The sequence below is a fragment of the Lepidochelys kempii genome, chromosome 11 (genome assembly GCF_965140285.1).
Source record: "Lepidochelys kempii isolate rLepKem1 chromosome 11, rLepKem1.hap1, whole genome shotgun sequence".
In the NCBI taxonomy this organism is placed as follows: Eukaryota; Metazoa; Chordata; order Testudines; family Cheloniidae; genus Lepidochelys; species Lepidochelys kempii.
The window spans coordinates 10,947,885-10,961,828 of NC_136390.1; the positions used below are offsets into that span (position 1 = coordinate 10,947,885).

Genomic DNA, 13,944 nt, shown 5'->3' on the forward strand with positions numbered 1-13,944 from the left:
AGTTGGGTTTTTTGTGTAGTGTCTTGTGGTACGACCACTCCTCTGTGTATGGACAAAGGGACCATAAATTTATATTAATATTAACATTATAGTGAATATTACAGTCCTGCCCAAATTCCACAGTCAGGATTGAAGCTCCACTGTGCTAAGCAGTACAAACACATATATAGACATGGTCTCTTTTCCAATGGGCTTACAAGTCTAATTCAGAAAAGTACACAGTAAAGAGTAATTGTGACACTTTAGAGACCTTATGGAGCTTACTTCAATTCGTGATAATTTTTCTCCTCCCCGTGCACAGTATGACTCCAAGGCTCAAGTGCTGTGCAAGGCCTTGTGCAGTTCCTCCACACTTAAACGGATTTCACCGTGAGCATTGAGAATATTGTTTAGAGAAGTGGTTCTTAACCAGGAATACACACACTCCTGGGGGTATACAGAGGTCTTCTACAACTCCTCACCTAGATACTTACCTAGTTTTATAACAGGCTACATAAAAAGCACCAGTGAAGGCAGTACAAACTAAAATTTCATATGACTTGTTCATATTGCTCTAGATACTATACAGTGAAATGTAAGTACAATGTTTATATTCCAACTGATTTATTTTATAATTATATGGTAAATATGAGAAAGTAAGCAATTTTTCAGTAATAGTGTGCTGTGACACTTTCATATTTTTATATTGGATTTTGTAAACAAGTAGTTTTTAAGTGAGGTGAAACTTGGGTACACAAGACAAATCAGACTCCTGACAAGGGTACAGTAGTCTGGAAAGCCACTGGTTTAGAGAACACCCTTTCCTATAGTTTCCAAAGTCTTGCCTTTTGCTCACCTCTTCATACATTCAGATAAACAAGACCACGTCATTAAACAGTGCATGAGTCTTTGCCTGGTTCTACTCCCTTCACTAGTCCCTCTGTTCATTTACTATTGGTTTCCTCTTCACCAATCTCACCACTGCTTGAACTAAACCTGACTCTGCTGGCATTTGTGCCAGCTGATCAGTCTTCTCTCCGTTTCTCTGCCTCACCTACTTTCCACCCCACCTCATGCCGACTCTGTGGGTTCTCCAGGGCCGGAGCACCCATGGAAAAAAATCAGCAGGTACTTAGCACCCACCAGCAGCCAAGCTCCTCTCCCACCCTCCCACTCACGCGGCATGCAGGAGGCACTGGGAGGGAGGGGTAGGAAGAGGGATGGGGTGTGCTTGGGGGAGGGATGGGAAGAGGCAGGGCGGGGTGGAGCAGGAGGCAGGATGAGGCAGGCTAAAGGGTGGATCTTGGGGAAGGGGTGGAGTGGGGGTGGGAACTGGGCCTGAGCACCCCCAGGGAAAATTAGGAGCTGGTGCCTGTGTCCAGATGTCCTGATTTTATAGGGACAGTCCCGATATTCAGGGTTTTTTCTTATACAGGAAACTATTATTCCCCATCCCCTTTCCTGATTTTTCACAGTTGCTATTTGGTCACCCTATCTGAAAACAAATTTTTCTCCCTTACCAGCACCTTTTAACTAATAACAGGTGGAAGGAGAAATTTAACTGTATTTAAAGAAATGGAACCAGCCTTCAGTATAAATTAACCATTTACACCTGCTGTCCATAGATTCAAGGGGTCACTCTGTCACTGGAGATCTCCAGTCACCTGTCCACAGTGAGGCACGTGCGTGTGTGTGTGTGTGTGAGAGAGTGTGAGACAGAGAGAGACGGAGGTGTTCAGTTGTTGCACTGGCTCTATCACATCTGGGGAATTCCCAGGTACCCATTTAAAACGTATTCCCAGCTGTTATGTGCTGCTGGAGTAGGGCTAGAGTCACAGGAATACAAAGAAAAGGAGTACTTGTGGCACCTTAGAGACTAACCAATTTATTTGAGCATAAGCTTCCGTGAGCTACAGCTCACTTCATCGGATGCAAATCATCCCATGAAGTGAGCTGTAGCTCACGAAAGCCTATGTTCAAATAAATGGGTTAGTCTCTAAGGTGCCACTAGTACTCCTTTTCTTTTTGCGAATACAGACTAACATGGCTGCTACTCTGAAACCAGGAATACAAAGGTGGCTTGAAGACACCTCCCCTGCCTTGTTCTTATATTGAGTGCAACTCAGCTGGACCAGAGAATCTGGCACATTGTGTATTTCATATCATTTGAATCCTACAATTCGTTGCAAGGTTAAATACGATTATACAGTTAAATAGTAACAGAGATGAAGGGAGAGATTAAAAAGTGGCAGCAAGGGAGAACAGAAATGAGATGAGAATACACGAAATAAAGTAGTACCGCATGGAAGGAAACACGGACAAGTGGAAGAGTATTATAAGGAGAAAATCTTCTTGTCACATTACAAAAAAGTTAAACAAACATGACTCTTGTCAGGGGCTGGTAATGGGACGTGGAGACTTTTCACATCAAGCCCGGTTGCTTTCGCTGAGTTACCGGACGACTGTTTGGTGGTCCGTGTGAATAGTGTTGGAGCCGGTCTCAGTCCAGTCCCTGGTGCCAGCTGCCGCTGGGGCTGAGTTGGGAGTGTTGGTGGACTTGGCAGAAACACCAAGGATTATTACTTACTAGTTATATGACATTAAAACTTCACCAGGCACTTTATACACAGTGAAGGGGGGGGGGCTGTCCACAAGCACCGGAGGGAGCGTTAGGAACCCAAGTCCCATTGAAAGCCAACAACTACTTGGGGGCCCTACTTCAGGGCCTCACCTTTCCCAGGCATCTATGGCAACGTTTCCAATATCCATAACTTCCTTAGCATCACAAATCGCTGACAACGTGACCCCCCCCCCGCACACCAGAGCAATGGCGGCTCGCCACGCCCCCCACAGAGCAATGGCGGCTCGCCACGCCCCCCACAGAGCAATGGCGGCCCAGCAGCCACGTCCCCACCGCCGCAGGGCAATAGGGGCCCAACCCCTTCTGAGTAAGCGCGCCCCTGCAACCACCCCACATCACCAGAGAGCAACAGCAGCTCGACCACCGCCTCACCCCGCCGCCGAGCGCACCGGCCCGGGGAGCGTGCAGAGTCACGTGATATCCCCTCGCCCTGCCATTGATTGCTGCGGGGGCACGTAGATGGTTCCCACAATGCTTTGCGGCGGGCGGACGTGGTCCTGCCGCCGATGCCGCGGCTCCGGTGAGGCAGGGAGTTCGAAACGGTCGGCTACGCCTCGCAGAGCAGTTGCCTAGCAACAGACCCAGGCCCGCCCGACCAGCCGGCCGTGCGGGGTGCGCAGAGGCGGCTCAGGTGGGAACTGGGGCCGGGATGGGGCGGGGCGCCCCTCCCCCGGGGGCCTTGGGCGCGACAGCGATGGGCTTCCCCCGGGTGCAGGTCGGGGGGGCAGCATAGGGATGGGTCTCCTCCTCCCCGGGGACCTGGGCGCAAGTTGGGGGCACGGATAGGGATAGCGGTGGGGCGTGTGTGTGGGGGTTGGGGGTATTGCAATGGAGGCATTATTCCACCTGCCACTTGCCTGTCAGAGATAAGGAGGCATAAACCTGCCTACGGCCTCTTCCCCGCAGTGTAAGGTTGCCATAGGTGCCTTGGCATCTCCAAGCCCTGAGCGTGAGTACAAATGCTGCTCTGCAAAACAGCTGTGACCTGTGTTTCCTCCCACTCCTCCTTCCATGGACCCAGTGCCATGTTATGGGTGCAACACAGGGGGGGGTGTGTGTTGGGTAGTTGCTGTAGCCAAAAGTTTTTTTTAAGGTGCAGTTCGTGAGAAGGAGGCAGTCCACACACACACACCCTCTCCCCCGTGATGTGGGTTATCCATAACACCTCAGGGTCAGGTTATTGTACTGCACTCTACATGGAATTACACAATGATATTACTTGGAAATGGAAACTAGTGCTGAACTTGGTAGCCTGCTTATTAAGCATAATTTTATAATTACAGGTTTCAGAGTAACAGCCGTGTTAGTCTGTATTCGCAAAAAGAAAAGGAGTACTTGTGGCACCTTAGAGACTAACCAATTTATTTGAGCATGAGCTTTCGTGAGCTACAGCTCACTTCGTCGGATGCATACTGTGGAAACTGCAGAAGACATTATATACACAGAGACCATGAAACAATACCTCCTCCCACCCCACTGTCCTGCTGGTAATAGCTTATCTAAAGTGATCATCCAGTTGGGCCATTTCCAGCACAAATCCAGGTTTTCTCACCCTCCGCCGCCCCACACACAAACTCACTCTCCTGCTGGTAATAGCCCATCCAAAGTGACCACTCTCCCTACAATGTGTATGATAATCAAGGTGGGCCATTTCCAGCACAAATCCAGGTTTTCTCACCCTCCCACCCCCCTCCAAAAACCACACACACAAACTCACTCTCCTGCTGGTAATAGCTCATCCAAAGCGACCACTCTCCCTACAATGTGCATGATAATCAAGGTGGGCCATTTCCAGCACAAATATAGGTTTTCTCACCCCCCCACCCCCATACACACACAAACTCACTCTCCTGCTGGTAGTAGCTCATCCAAACTGACCACTCTCCTTACAATGTGCATGATAATCAGGGCGGGCCATTTCCAGCATAAATCCAAGTTTAACCAGAACGTCGGGGGGGGGGGGGGGGGAGGAACAAGGGGAAACAGGCTACCTTGCATAATGACTTAGCCGCTCCCAGTCTCTATTTAAGCCTAAATTAATAGTATCCAATTTGCAAATGAATTCCAATTCAGCAGTTTCTCGCTGGAGTCTGGGTTTGAAGTTTTTTTGTTGTAAGATAGCGACCTTCATGTCTGTGATTGCGTGACCAGAGAGATTGAAGTGTTCTCCGACTGGTTTATGAATGTTATAATTCTTGACATGTGATTTGTGTCCATTTATTCTTTTACGTAGAGACTGTCCAGTTTGACCAATGTAAATGGCAGAGGGGCATTGCTGGCACATGATGGCATATATCACATTGGTGGATGTGCAGGTGAACGAGCCTCTGATAGCGTGGCTGATGTTATTAGGCCCTGTGATGGTGTCCCCTGAATAGATATGTGGGCACAGTTGGCAACGGGCTTTGTTGCAAGGATAGGTTCCTGGGTTAGTGGTTCTGTTGTGTGGTATGTGGTTGTTGGTGAGTATTTGCTTCAGGTTGGGGGGCTGTCTGTAGGCAAGGACTGGCCTGTCTCCCAAGATTTGTGAGAGTGTTGGGTCATCCTTCAGGATAGGTTGTAGATCCTCTGCATGAACTATTACCAGCAGGAGAGTGAGTTTGTGTGTGTATGGGGGTGGGGGGGTGAGAAAACCTGTATTTGTGCTGGAAATGGCCCACCTTGATTATCATGCACATTGTAGGGAGAGTGGTCGCTTTGGATGAGCTATTACCGGCAGGAGAGTGAGTTTGTGTGTGTGGTTTTTGGAGGGGGGTGGGAGGGTGAGAAAACCTGGATTTGTGCTGGAAATGGCCCACCTTGATTATCATACACATTGTAGGGAGAGTGGTCACTTTGGATGGGCTATTACCAGCAGGAGAGTGAGTTTGTGTGTGGGGCGGCGGAGGGTGAGAAAACCTGGATTTGTGCTGGAAATGGCCCAACTTGATGATCACTTTAGATAAGCTATTACCAGCAGGACAGTGGGGTGGGAGGAGGTATTGTTTCATGGTCTCTGTGTATATAATGTCTTCTGCAGTTTCCACAGTATGCATCCGATGAAGTGAGCTCTAGCTCATGAAAGCTCATGCTCAAATAAGTTTATAATTGAAGCTCATTACAACAGAGTTCCAGGAACTTCATTGGCTGTTAATAGACTTCTGCATGGATACCCAGGTTTTGGTGCTAACCTTCAAAGCATAAGTGGCCTGAGCCCTTGTAACCTGGGACATTGTTCTGTCCCCATTTTTTAGGGTGACCAGATGTCCCAATTTTATAGAGACAGTCCTGGATTTTGGGTATTTTTCTTATATAGGCTCCTATTACCCCCCACTCTCTTGGTCTGCCAGCAGCTAGATAATTGTTAACCACCTGGGAATGCTGCAAAGCCCATAACTTTTTATTTGGTGTATAAGGAGAGGCATATGGGCCGAGGGTTAGAGTGTAAGTTTACTTTATTTTCCTAATTGTATTTGATGGTGTCAGGGTGGAATGAGCAGCCCTTTATTTGTTGTATCGTTGTGTAGTGTATTTTAATTTATAAAATAGGCATCTGGAGCATACAATGTAAAGCTTTTATACAGTTAAGAAAATAAACTAATACATAGAAAATTGTGAAATAGTTAAGGCTGATACACGACATGACACAAACCTAGAAAAAGCAAGAAAACAAGATGTTAAACCACCTTACAATACATAACAACAGGCACACACCTTACTATTCTCACAAGTACTGTACACCTTAACTCTGCCCTCTCAATCAGCCCCTCAGCAGGCAGCATTCTACCAAATTATCCTCTTACAAGTACTGTAGTGCAGTCTCTTTATCATGAAAGTGCAACTTACAAATGTAGGGTTTTTTTTTTACATAACTGCACTCAAAAACAAAACAATGTAAAACTTCAGCGCCTACAACTCTACTCAGTCCTACTTCTTGTTCAGCCAATCGCTAAGAGAAACAAGTTTGTTTATATTTACAGGAGATAATGCTGCCCCCTTCTTAATTACAGTGTCACCTAAAAGTGAGAACAGGCGTTCGCATGACACTGTTGTAGCTGGTGTCACAAGATATTTATATGCCAGATGCACTAAAGATTCATGTGCCTCTTCATGCTTCGGCCATCGTTCCAGAGGACATGCTTCCATGCTGATGAGGCTCGTTTAAAAAAATAATGTGTTACTTACATTTGTGACTGAACTCCTTGGGGGAGAATTGTATGTCTCCTGCTCTGTTTAACCCGTATTCTGCCCTATATTTCATGTTATAGCAGTCTCGGATGATGACCCAGCACATGTTGTTTGTTTTAAGAACACTTTCACTGCAAATTTGATAAAAAGCAAAGAAGATACTGATGTGAAATTTCTAAAGAGAGCTACAGCACTCAACCCAAGGTTTAAGAATCTGAAGTGCCTTCCAAAATCTGAGAGGGACGAGGTGTGGAGCATGCTTTCAGAAGTCGAAAAAGAGCAACACTCTGATGCAGAAACCACAGAACCTGAAAAAAGAAAATCAACCTTCTGCTGGTGGCATCTGACTTAGATAATGAAATTGAACATGCTTCGATCTGCACAGCTTTGGATTGTTATGGAGCAAAACCCGTGATCATCATGTCTCCTGGCATGGTAGTTGAAGCATGAAGGGACATATGAATCATAGTGCATCTGGCATATAAATATCTTGTGATGCCATGAGAATGTCTGTTCTCACTTTCAGGTGACACTGTAAACAAGAAGCGGGCAGCATGTTTCCTATGTTACTTTGGTTAAGTTACGTCAGTCTCCATTCAGCAAGGTACTTAAACGTGTGCCTAACTTAAAGCATATGCATAATCCCACTGAATTCAATAGAATTATTCACATGTTTATAGTTAGGCACTTCTTTAAATTTTTCTTTGGTCATGGCCTTATTCTCTCTGTATCTCAGTTCCCCATCTGTAAAATGGGAATAATAAAACTCCTTTGTCTGTCTTGCCTATGTAGACTTTAATCTCTTCGGGCAAGATCATCTCTTGATTAGTGAGACAAAGATTGTGGTATGTATAGCGCCTAGCAGTATGATCTTGATCTCAGTTAGTGCCTCTGGGCACTACTGTAAAAGAAATAATAAATAAAAAAAAATAGCAGGGCCTCAATCTGAGTGCTGTGGTAATACGAATAATACATATTAATAAGAGAAGTCAAAAGTCTGATTCTATGACCTGTTTGTGAGTCAGAGAGACTGGTAGGGACTACTCATCAGGACTTCTTTTGTGAGCTTAGGTTCAAGACTAAGCCCTTTGTGACTTGCCACGTATTAAGGCTGAACCAGGAATACAACCCATCAGCCTTGACTGAGAGTTACCTCATCTAGTCACCATATAGTAATGGTTTTGGCTGCATATTCAATTTTTGTTTATTTGTTTTAATTTTGTCTGATCTGCATTTCTGAATGTATTTGTTTTGTTTTAGGTTTTCATTAAATTGGTTGGCAATGTCTATGATCTTATGTGCCTCAGTGGTCCGTGTTAGAGATGGGCTCCCGCTATCTGCCTCTACAGATTATGAGCAAAGCATGGGAATGCAGCAATGTAGAAAATATTTTAAAACGCTCTCAAAGAAGCTTGCTCAGCTTCCTGATAGATGTATGCTGAAAGCTGGCCAGTATAATATAAGGTAAGAGTTTCTTTTTCTTCCTTGTAGCATTTCTGAGTGGTGTTTAGTTAACAGTTGCAGTGTAGAGGTAATGAATTAAATTAAGAATAACTATCAACAGTTATTTTTGTATTTGAAAATTGAAAGTTAAGACACATTAGACTTTAAAGACATTTATATTCTGGTGGAAATCCTAGTTTGAAGTAACCTGCATTGTTATAAATATTTAAATTATTGACCTACTAGAGTCTTGCAAGAATAAGCATTTTTAAGATTTATTCCATTATCCTATTGGTTTCAAGGTAGTTTGTAGATTAAAAGCCCCAGGAGCTCAGGAGACTTGTGATTAGTCCTTGGATATTCTTTGTTATGGTAGGTTTCAGAGTAACAGCTGTGTTAGTCTGTATTTGCAAAAAAAAAAGGAGTACTTGTGGCACCTTAGAGACTAACCAATTTATTTGAGCATAAGCTTTCATGAGCTACAGCTCACTTCATCGGATGCATACTGTGGAAAGTGTAGAAGATCTTTTTATACACACAAAGCATGAAAAAATACCTCCCCCCACCCCACTCCCCTGCTGGTAATAGCTTATCTAAAGTGATCACTCTCCTTACAGTGTGTATGATAATCAAGATAGGCCATTTCCAGCACAAATCCAGGGTTTAACAAGAACGTCTGGGGGGGGGGACGGGGGACGACAAGGGGAAATAGGTTACCTTGCATAATGACTTAGCCACTCCCAGTCTCTATTCAAGCCTAAGTTAATTGTATCCAATTTGCAAATGAATTCCAATTCAACAGTCTCTCGCTGGAGTCTGGTTTTGAAGTTTTTTTGTTGTAATATCGCAACTTTCATGTCTGTAATTGCGTGACCAGAGAGATTGAAGTGTTCTCCGACTGGTTTATGAATGTTATAATTCTTGACATGTGATTTGTGTCCATTTATTCTTTTACGTAGAGACTGTCCAGTTTGACCAATGTACATGGCAGAGGGGCATTGCTGGCACATGATGGCATATATCACATTGGTGGATGTGCAGGTGAACGAGCCTCTGATAGCGTGGCTGATGTTATTAGGCCCTGTGATGGTGTCCCCGAATAGATATGTGGGCACAGTTGGCAACGGGCTTTGTTGCAAGGATAGGTTCCTGGGTTAGTGGTTCTGTTGTGTGGTATGTGGTTGTTGGTGAGTATTTGCTTCAGGTTGGGGGGCTGTCTGTAGGCAAGGACTGGCCTGTCTCCCAAGATTTGTGAGAGTGTTGGGTCATCCTTCAGGATAGGTTGTAGATCCTTAATAATGCGTTGGAGGGGTTTTAGTTGGGTGCTGAAGGTGAGGGCTAGTGGCGTTCTGTTATTTTCTTTGTTAGGCCTGTCCTGTAGTAGGTAACTTCTGGGAACTCTTCTGGCTCTATCAATCTGTTTCTTCACTTCCGCAGGTGGGTATTGTAGTCGTAAGAATGCTTGATAGAGATCTTGTAGGTGTTTGTCTCTGTCTGAGGGGTTGGAGCAAATGCGGTTGTATCGCAGAGCTTGGCTGTAGACGATGGATTGTGTGGTGTGGTCAGGGTGAAAGCTGGAGGCATGTAGGTAGGAATAGCGGTCAGTAGGTTTCCGGTATAGGGTGGTGGTCATGTGACCATCGTTTATTAGCACTTTAGTGTCCAGGAAGTGGATCTCTTGTGTGGACTGGACCAGGCTGAGGTTGATGGTGGGATGGAAATTGTTGAAATCATGGTTGAATTCCTCAAGGGCTTCTTTTCCATGGGTCCAGATGATGAAGATGTCATCAATATAGCGCAAGTAGAGTAGGGGAGTTAGGGGACGAGAGCTGAGGAAGCGTTGTTCTAAGTCAGTCATAAAAATGTTGGCATACTGTGGGGCCATGGGGGTACCCATAGCAGTACTGCTGATTTGAAGGTATACATTGTCCCCAAATGTAAAATAGTTATGGGTAAGGACAAAGTCATAAAGTTCAGCCACCAGGTTAGCCGTGACATTATCGGGGATAGTGTTCTTGATGGCTTGTAATCCATCTTTGTGTGGAATGTTGGTGTAGAGGGCTTCTACATCCATAATGGCCAGGATGGTGTTTTCAGGAAGATCACCCGTGGACTGTAGTTTCCTCAGGAAGTCAGTGGTGTCTTGAAGGTAGCTGGGAGTGCTGGTAGCGTAGGGCCTGAGGAGGGAGTCTACATAGCCAGACAATCCTGCTGTCAGGGTGCCAATGCCTGAGATGATGGGGCGCCCAGGATTTCCAGGTTTATGGATCTTGGGTAGTAGATAGAATATCCCAGGTCGGGGTTCCAGGGGTGTGTTTGTGCGGATTTGATCTTCTGCTTTTTCAGGGAGTTTCTTGAGCAAATGCTGTAGTTTCTTTTGGTAACTCTCAGTGGGATCAGAGGGTAATGGCTTGTAGAAAGTGGTGTTGGAGAGCTGCCGAGCAGCCTCTTGTTCATATTCCGACCTATTCATGATGACAACAGCACCTCCTTTGTCAGCCTTTTTGATTATGGTGTCAGAGTTGTTTCTGAGGCTGTGGATGGCATTGTGTTCTGCACGGCTGAGGTTGTGGGGCAAGTGATGCTGCTTTTCCACAATTTCAGCCCGAAAGTTGTGATATTACAACAAAAAAACTTCAAAACCAGACTCCAGCGAGAAACTGTTGAATTGGAATTCATTTGTAAATTGGATACAATTAATTTAGGCTTGAATAGAGACTGGGAGTGGGTAAGTCATTATGCAAGGTAACCTATTTCCCCTCGTCCATCCCCGTGTCCCCCTCCCCAGACGTTCTTGTTAAACCCTGTATTTGTGCTGGAAATGGCCCACCTTGATTATCATACACATTGTAAGGAGAGTGATCACTTTAGATAAGCTGTTACCAGCAGGAGAGTGGGGTGGGGGGAGGTATTTTTTCATGCTTTGTGTATATAAAAAGATCTTCTACACTTTCCACAGTATGCATCTGATGAAGTGAGCTGTAGCTCATGAAAGCTTATGCTCAAATAAATTGGTTAGTCTCTAAGGTGCCACAAGCCTAGTTTATTAAATAACTGTTAATTAATAAACACCAAAATCTAATTTAGTTTTAATCTTTTATGTACTTTACTCAGCTTGGACAGTGAAACTAAAGTTTCCCTTATGGGTCTCATGAATTAACACATTGCTATTACATTTCTTTCCAGTACTTTGGGTAACTCTTTACATCACCTGAAACCTCTATCTTTTCCATCCCTCCCCATTTTTTTAGGTTGTACTCATATTTTAAAAAGTCTTGAAAATATTTTTACAAAGTTTTATAAAAGCATTTTCCTATGTATATCTGTGCTTTTCTATAATGCCCATCAGTGTAATTTTGGAGCTTCTCATGAACATATGCAGGATGTATCAATGAGGTAGAGGAAGTAAATTGTCCCAATTTATGGAGATGGGGAATTGCAGCACAGTAAAGGAAAGTGACTGAAGTCTGTGGCAGAGGTTTGAGTAGAATCCAGGGGTCCTGAAGCCCATCCAGCATTTTCACAATGGTGCCATTCATTCTCTTAAAACTTTTTTGGTTTGATTTTTACCAGGCTTAAAATTTGGATCTAAAGTATTTGACCGAGTCAGCATATTGGTGCTATGTAGTAAATATAACAATGCAGAATGTGTTCTTTTCCTCCATTGTAGTTTTGAAACAGGAAACTACTTGGATTATCCTGAAATAGTGATCAGCCTATAATGTTCACTTTTCAAATGCTTCTTGATATGTATTTTGTTTCTGGGTTTTTTTTTTTTTTTTTAGGTATCACTCACCAGAAAGGTGTTTCTGTGGGAATAGAGTTAGGGCAGGTCTACACTACACCGTTAATTATGTCAGTGTGTACACTACAGCCTTCCTCCTACCAATGTAAGTGTGCTACTATACTGATATAATAACTCCACCTCCACGAGACGTGAGAGGCTGATGTCAGTGTAGTTAGAACAACACTGTGTCCCTTACATTGGCTGTCTTATCAGTTTCAGGGCATGAGCTGTGAAATTAACAAGAAAGCCCCAGCTTCCCTGGAGAGCTGGGTGGCTGGACCCTGCTCCTGGCCAGGGTCCCTGAGCTGTGAAACTGACAAGACTGCAGGGCTCCCAGTGGGAAGGCAGGGGATATGGAGGGGGGAAGAAGCCAGGACAGTTGGACACCGCTCTCCAGTGGCGAGAAGCCCCAGGTGGCTTCTCCCTGCTCCCGGTGGGGGATGGGTAGGGGAGAAGCCCTGCGTGCCCCCTCCCCCCCCAGCGGAGAATGGGTAGGGCAGAAGCCCAGGGACTGAGGGGGGCAGCCCACCAGGAGCTTGTGGGGCAGGCAGGCTTTTGGCAGGGAGCTGCCAGCAGAGTTGAGAGCCCTACAATGCCCCTCTTAAGTCAGTGATAGTGCTTACGTTTATAATGGTGAGAGTAATTAACCATTGGAACGATTTACCAGGGGTTGTGGGAGATTTAAAATCAAGATTGGATGTTTTTCTGAAAGGTCTGCTCTGGAAATTATTTTTGGGAAGTTCTATGGCCTGTGTTGGCGCTTACAGTGGACGCACACCACTGACCCAAGTAGGGTAGTGTGGACACCCACCACGGCAGCAATTGCTGTGGTGGCTGCAAGTTGACCTGCACCTCTCAGGATCAGGCCATAGACAGCCTGAACTTTTCCAGTTTCAATTTCTCTGATTCAGCATGATTGGCAGGCTCAACTCAAGAAAGGCTCTTACAAAAGCAGGTCAGAAGTGCAGTGGAAGCTCTGCATGAAGAATCTTGCGCAGCACTTACCTTTGCTAATTCTGGCTCTAGCCAGTGTTGCCTGTGTGTCACTTTTTTGAGCATGAAATTAACCAAAATTAAAAGGTCAGGGATTCAATGTGTCTTTTCCCTCCAACCATTCAGCATACTGGATTAAAAAAAAACATTAGTTTTAGGAATGTTTTATGTGGCTGCTTAATGGTAGCTATTGTATTCTAATAACTTCTGTGGCTCACTGATGTAACGGTTTAATGTTATAACTATCACAACGTATGAATAAAGGCTGCAGGGTTAGCCTCTTGGTTTATTTTAAAAACAGCCCCCCTAATTATCCTCTTCCCTCCTCCCCCAAATTTGTGCTTTTAACCTTATGTTTTGCTACTCATAGCTATGTTTCAGACAACACAAAAAGAATAGTTTTCACAAAAGAAATATACACAGTGGCTGATATTTTTATCTCTGTGAATTAAGATAAATGCAAGCAATGAAACCTAAGCTATAGTTGTTACGATAGAGCAAATATCAATTCTTTGTGCATAAATGCAAATGAAAAAGTCAATATTTCCTCTTAGAAGTTAATGATCATTGCTTTAACTAATTATGCACTGGGGCTTTGACTTTATTAATAAATCTTGATACATCTATAATTTCTTTGACAACAGATAAACTAAAAAAACTTAAAAGAACTGGACATCAAGTGTAATCAAAGATTTTATTTATTTACCAATATAGACTGTGTAAAAAAAAAAAAAAAAAGTCTTGATATATAATGATTCGGCTGATTATTTTAAGCTGTATATGACAGATACTTTAACAAATTATTGTATTCGATTATTGGTTCATGAACAGAAGTTTCAAAATTAGTTGATGTCTAAATGAAATAGGTGTAGGTATATTCCAAATGTTTAATTGGAAGGGGGGAGATTTTCCAGTCTCTGGTCATCTTCATCTC

At 44.2% G+C, this 13,944-nt stretch overlaps 1 protein-coding gene across 8 annotated transcripts in view; it reads left to right on the forward strand.

Moving 5' to 3' along the window:
• Positions 1–3,087: 3,087 nt before the first annotated feature.
• SEC22A (SEC22 homolog A, vesicle trafficking protein) overlaps positions 3,088–13,944 on the forward strand; it is a 47,923-nt gene continuing 37,066 nt past the window's right edge. For 6 of the 8 annotated variants that reach the window (XR_012154195.2, XM_073305121.2, XM_073305115.2 and 3 more), the window contains exons 1-3: positions 3,088–3,251; positions 8,048–8,251; positions 12,016–12,120. Coding sequence is in view for 7 of the 8 variants with exons in the window: in XM_073305121.2 (XP_073161222.1) it covers positions 8,070–8,251; positions 12,016–12,120 (287 nt within the window). In the remaining variant the exon portion in view is untranslated. The remainder of the gene's footprint in view (positions 3,252–8,047; positions 8,252–12,015; positions 12,121–13,944) is intronic. The other 2 variants (XM_073305118.1, XM_073305120.1) reach the window with 1 other exon arrangement.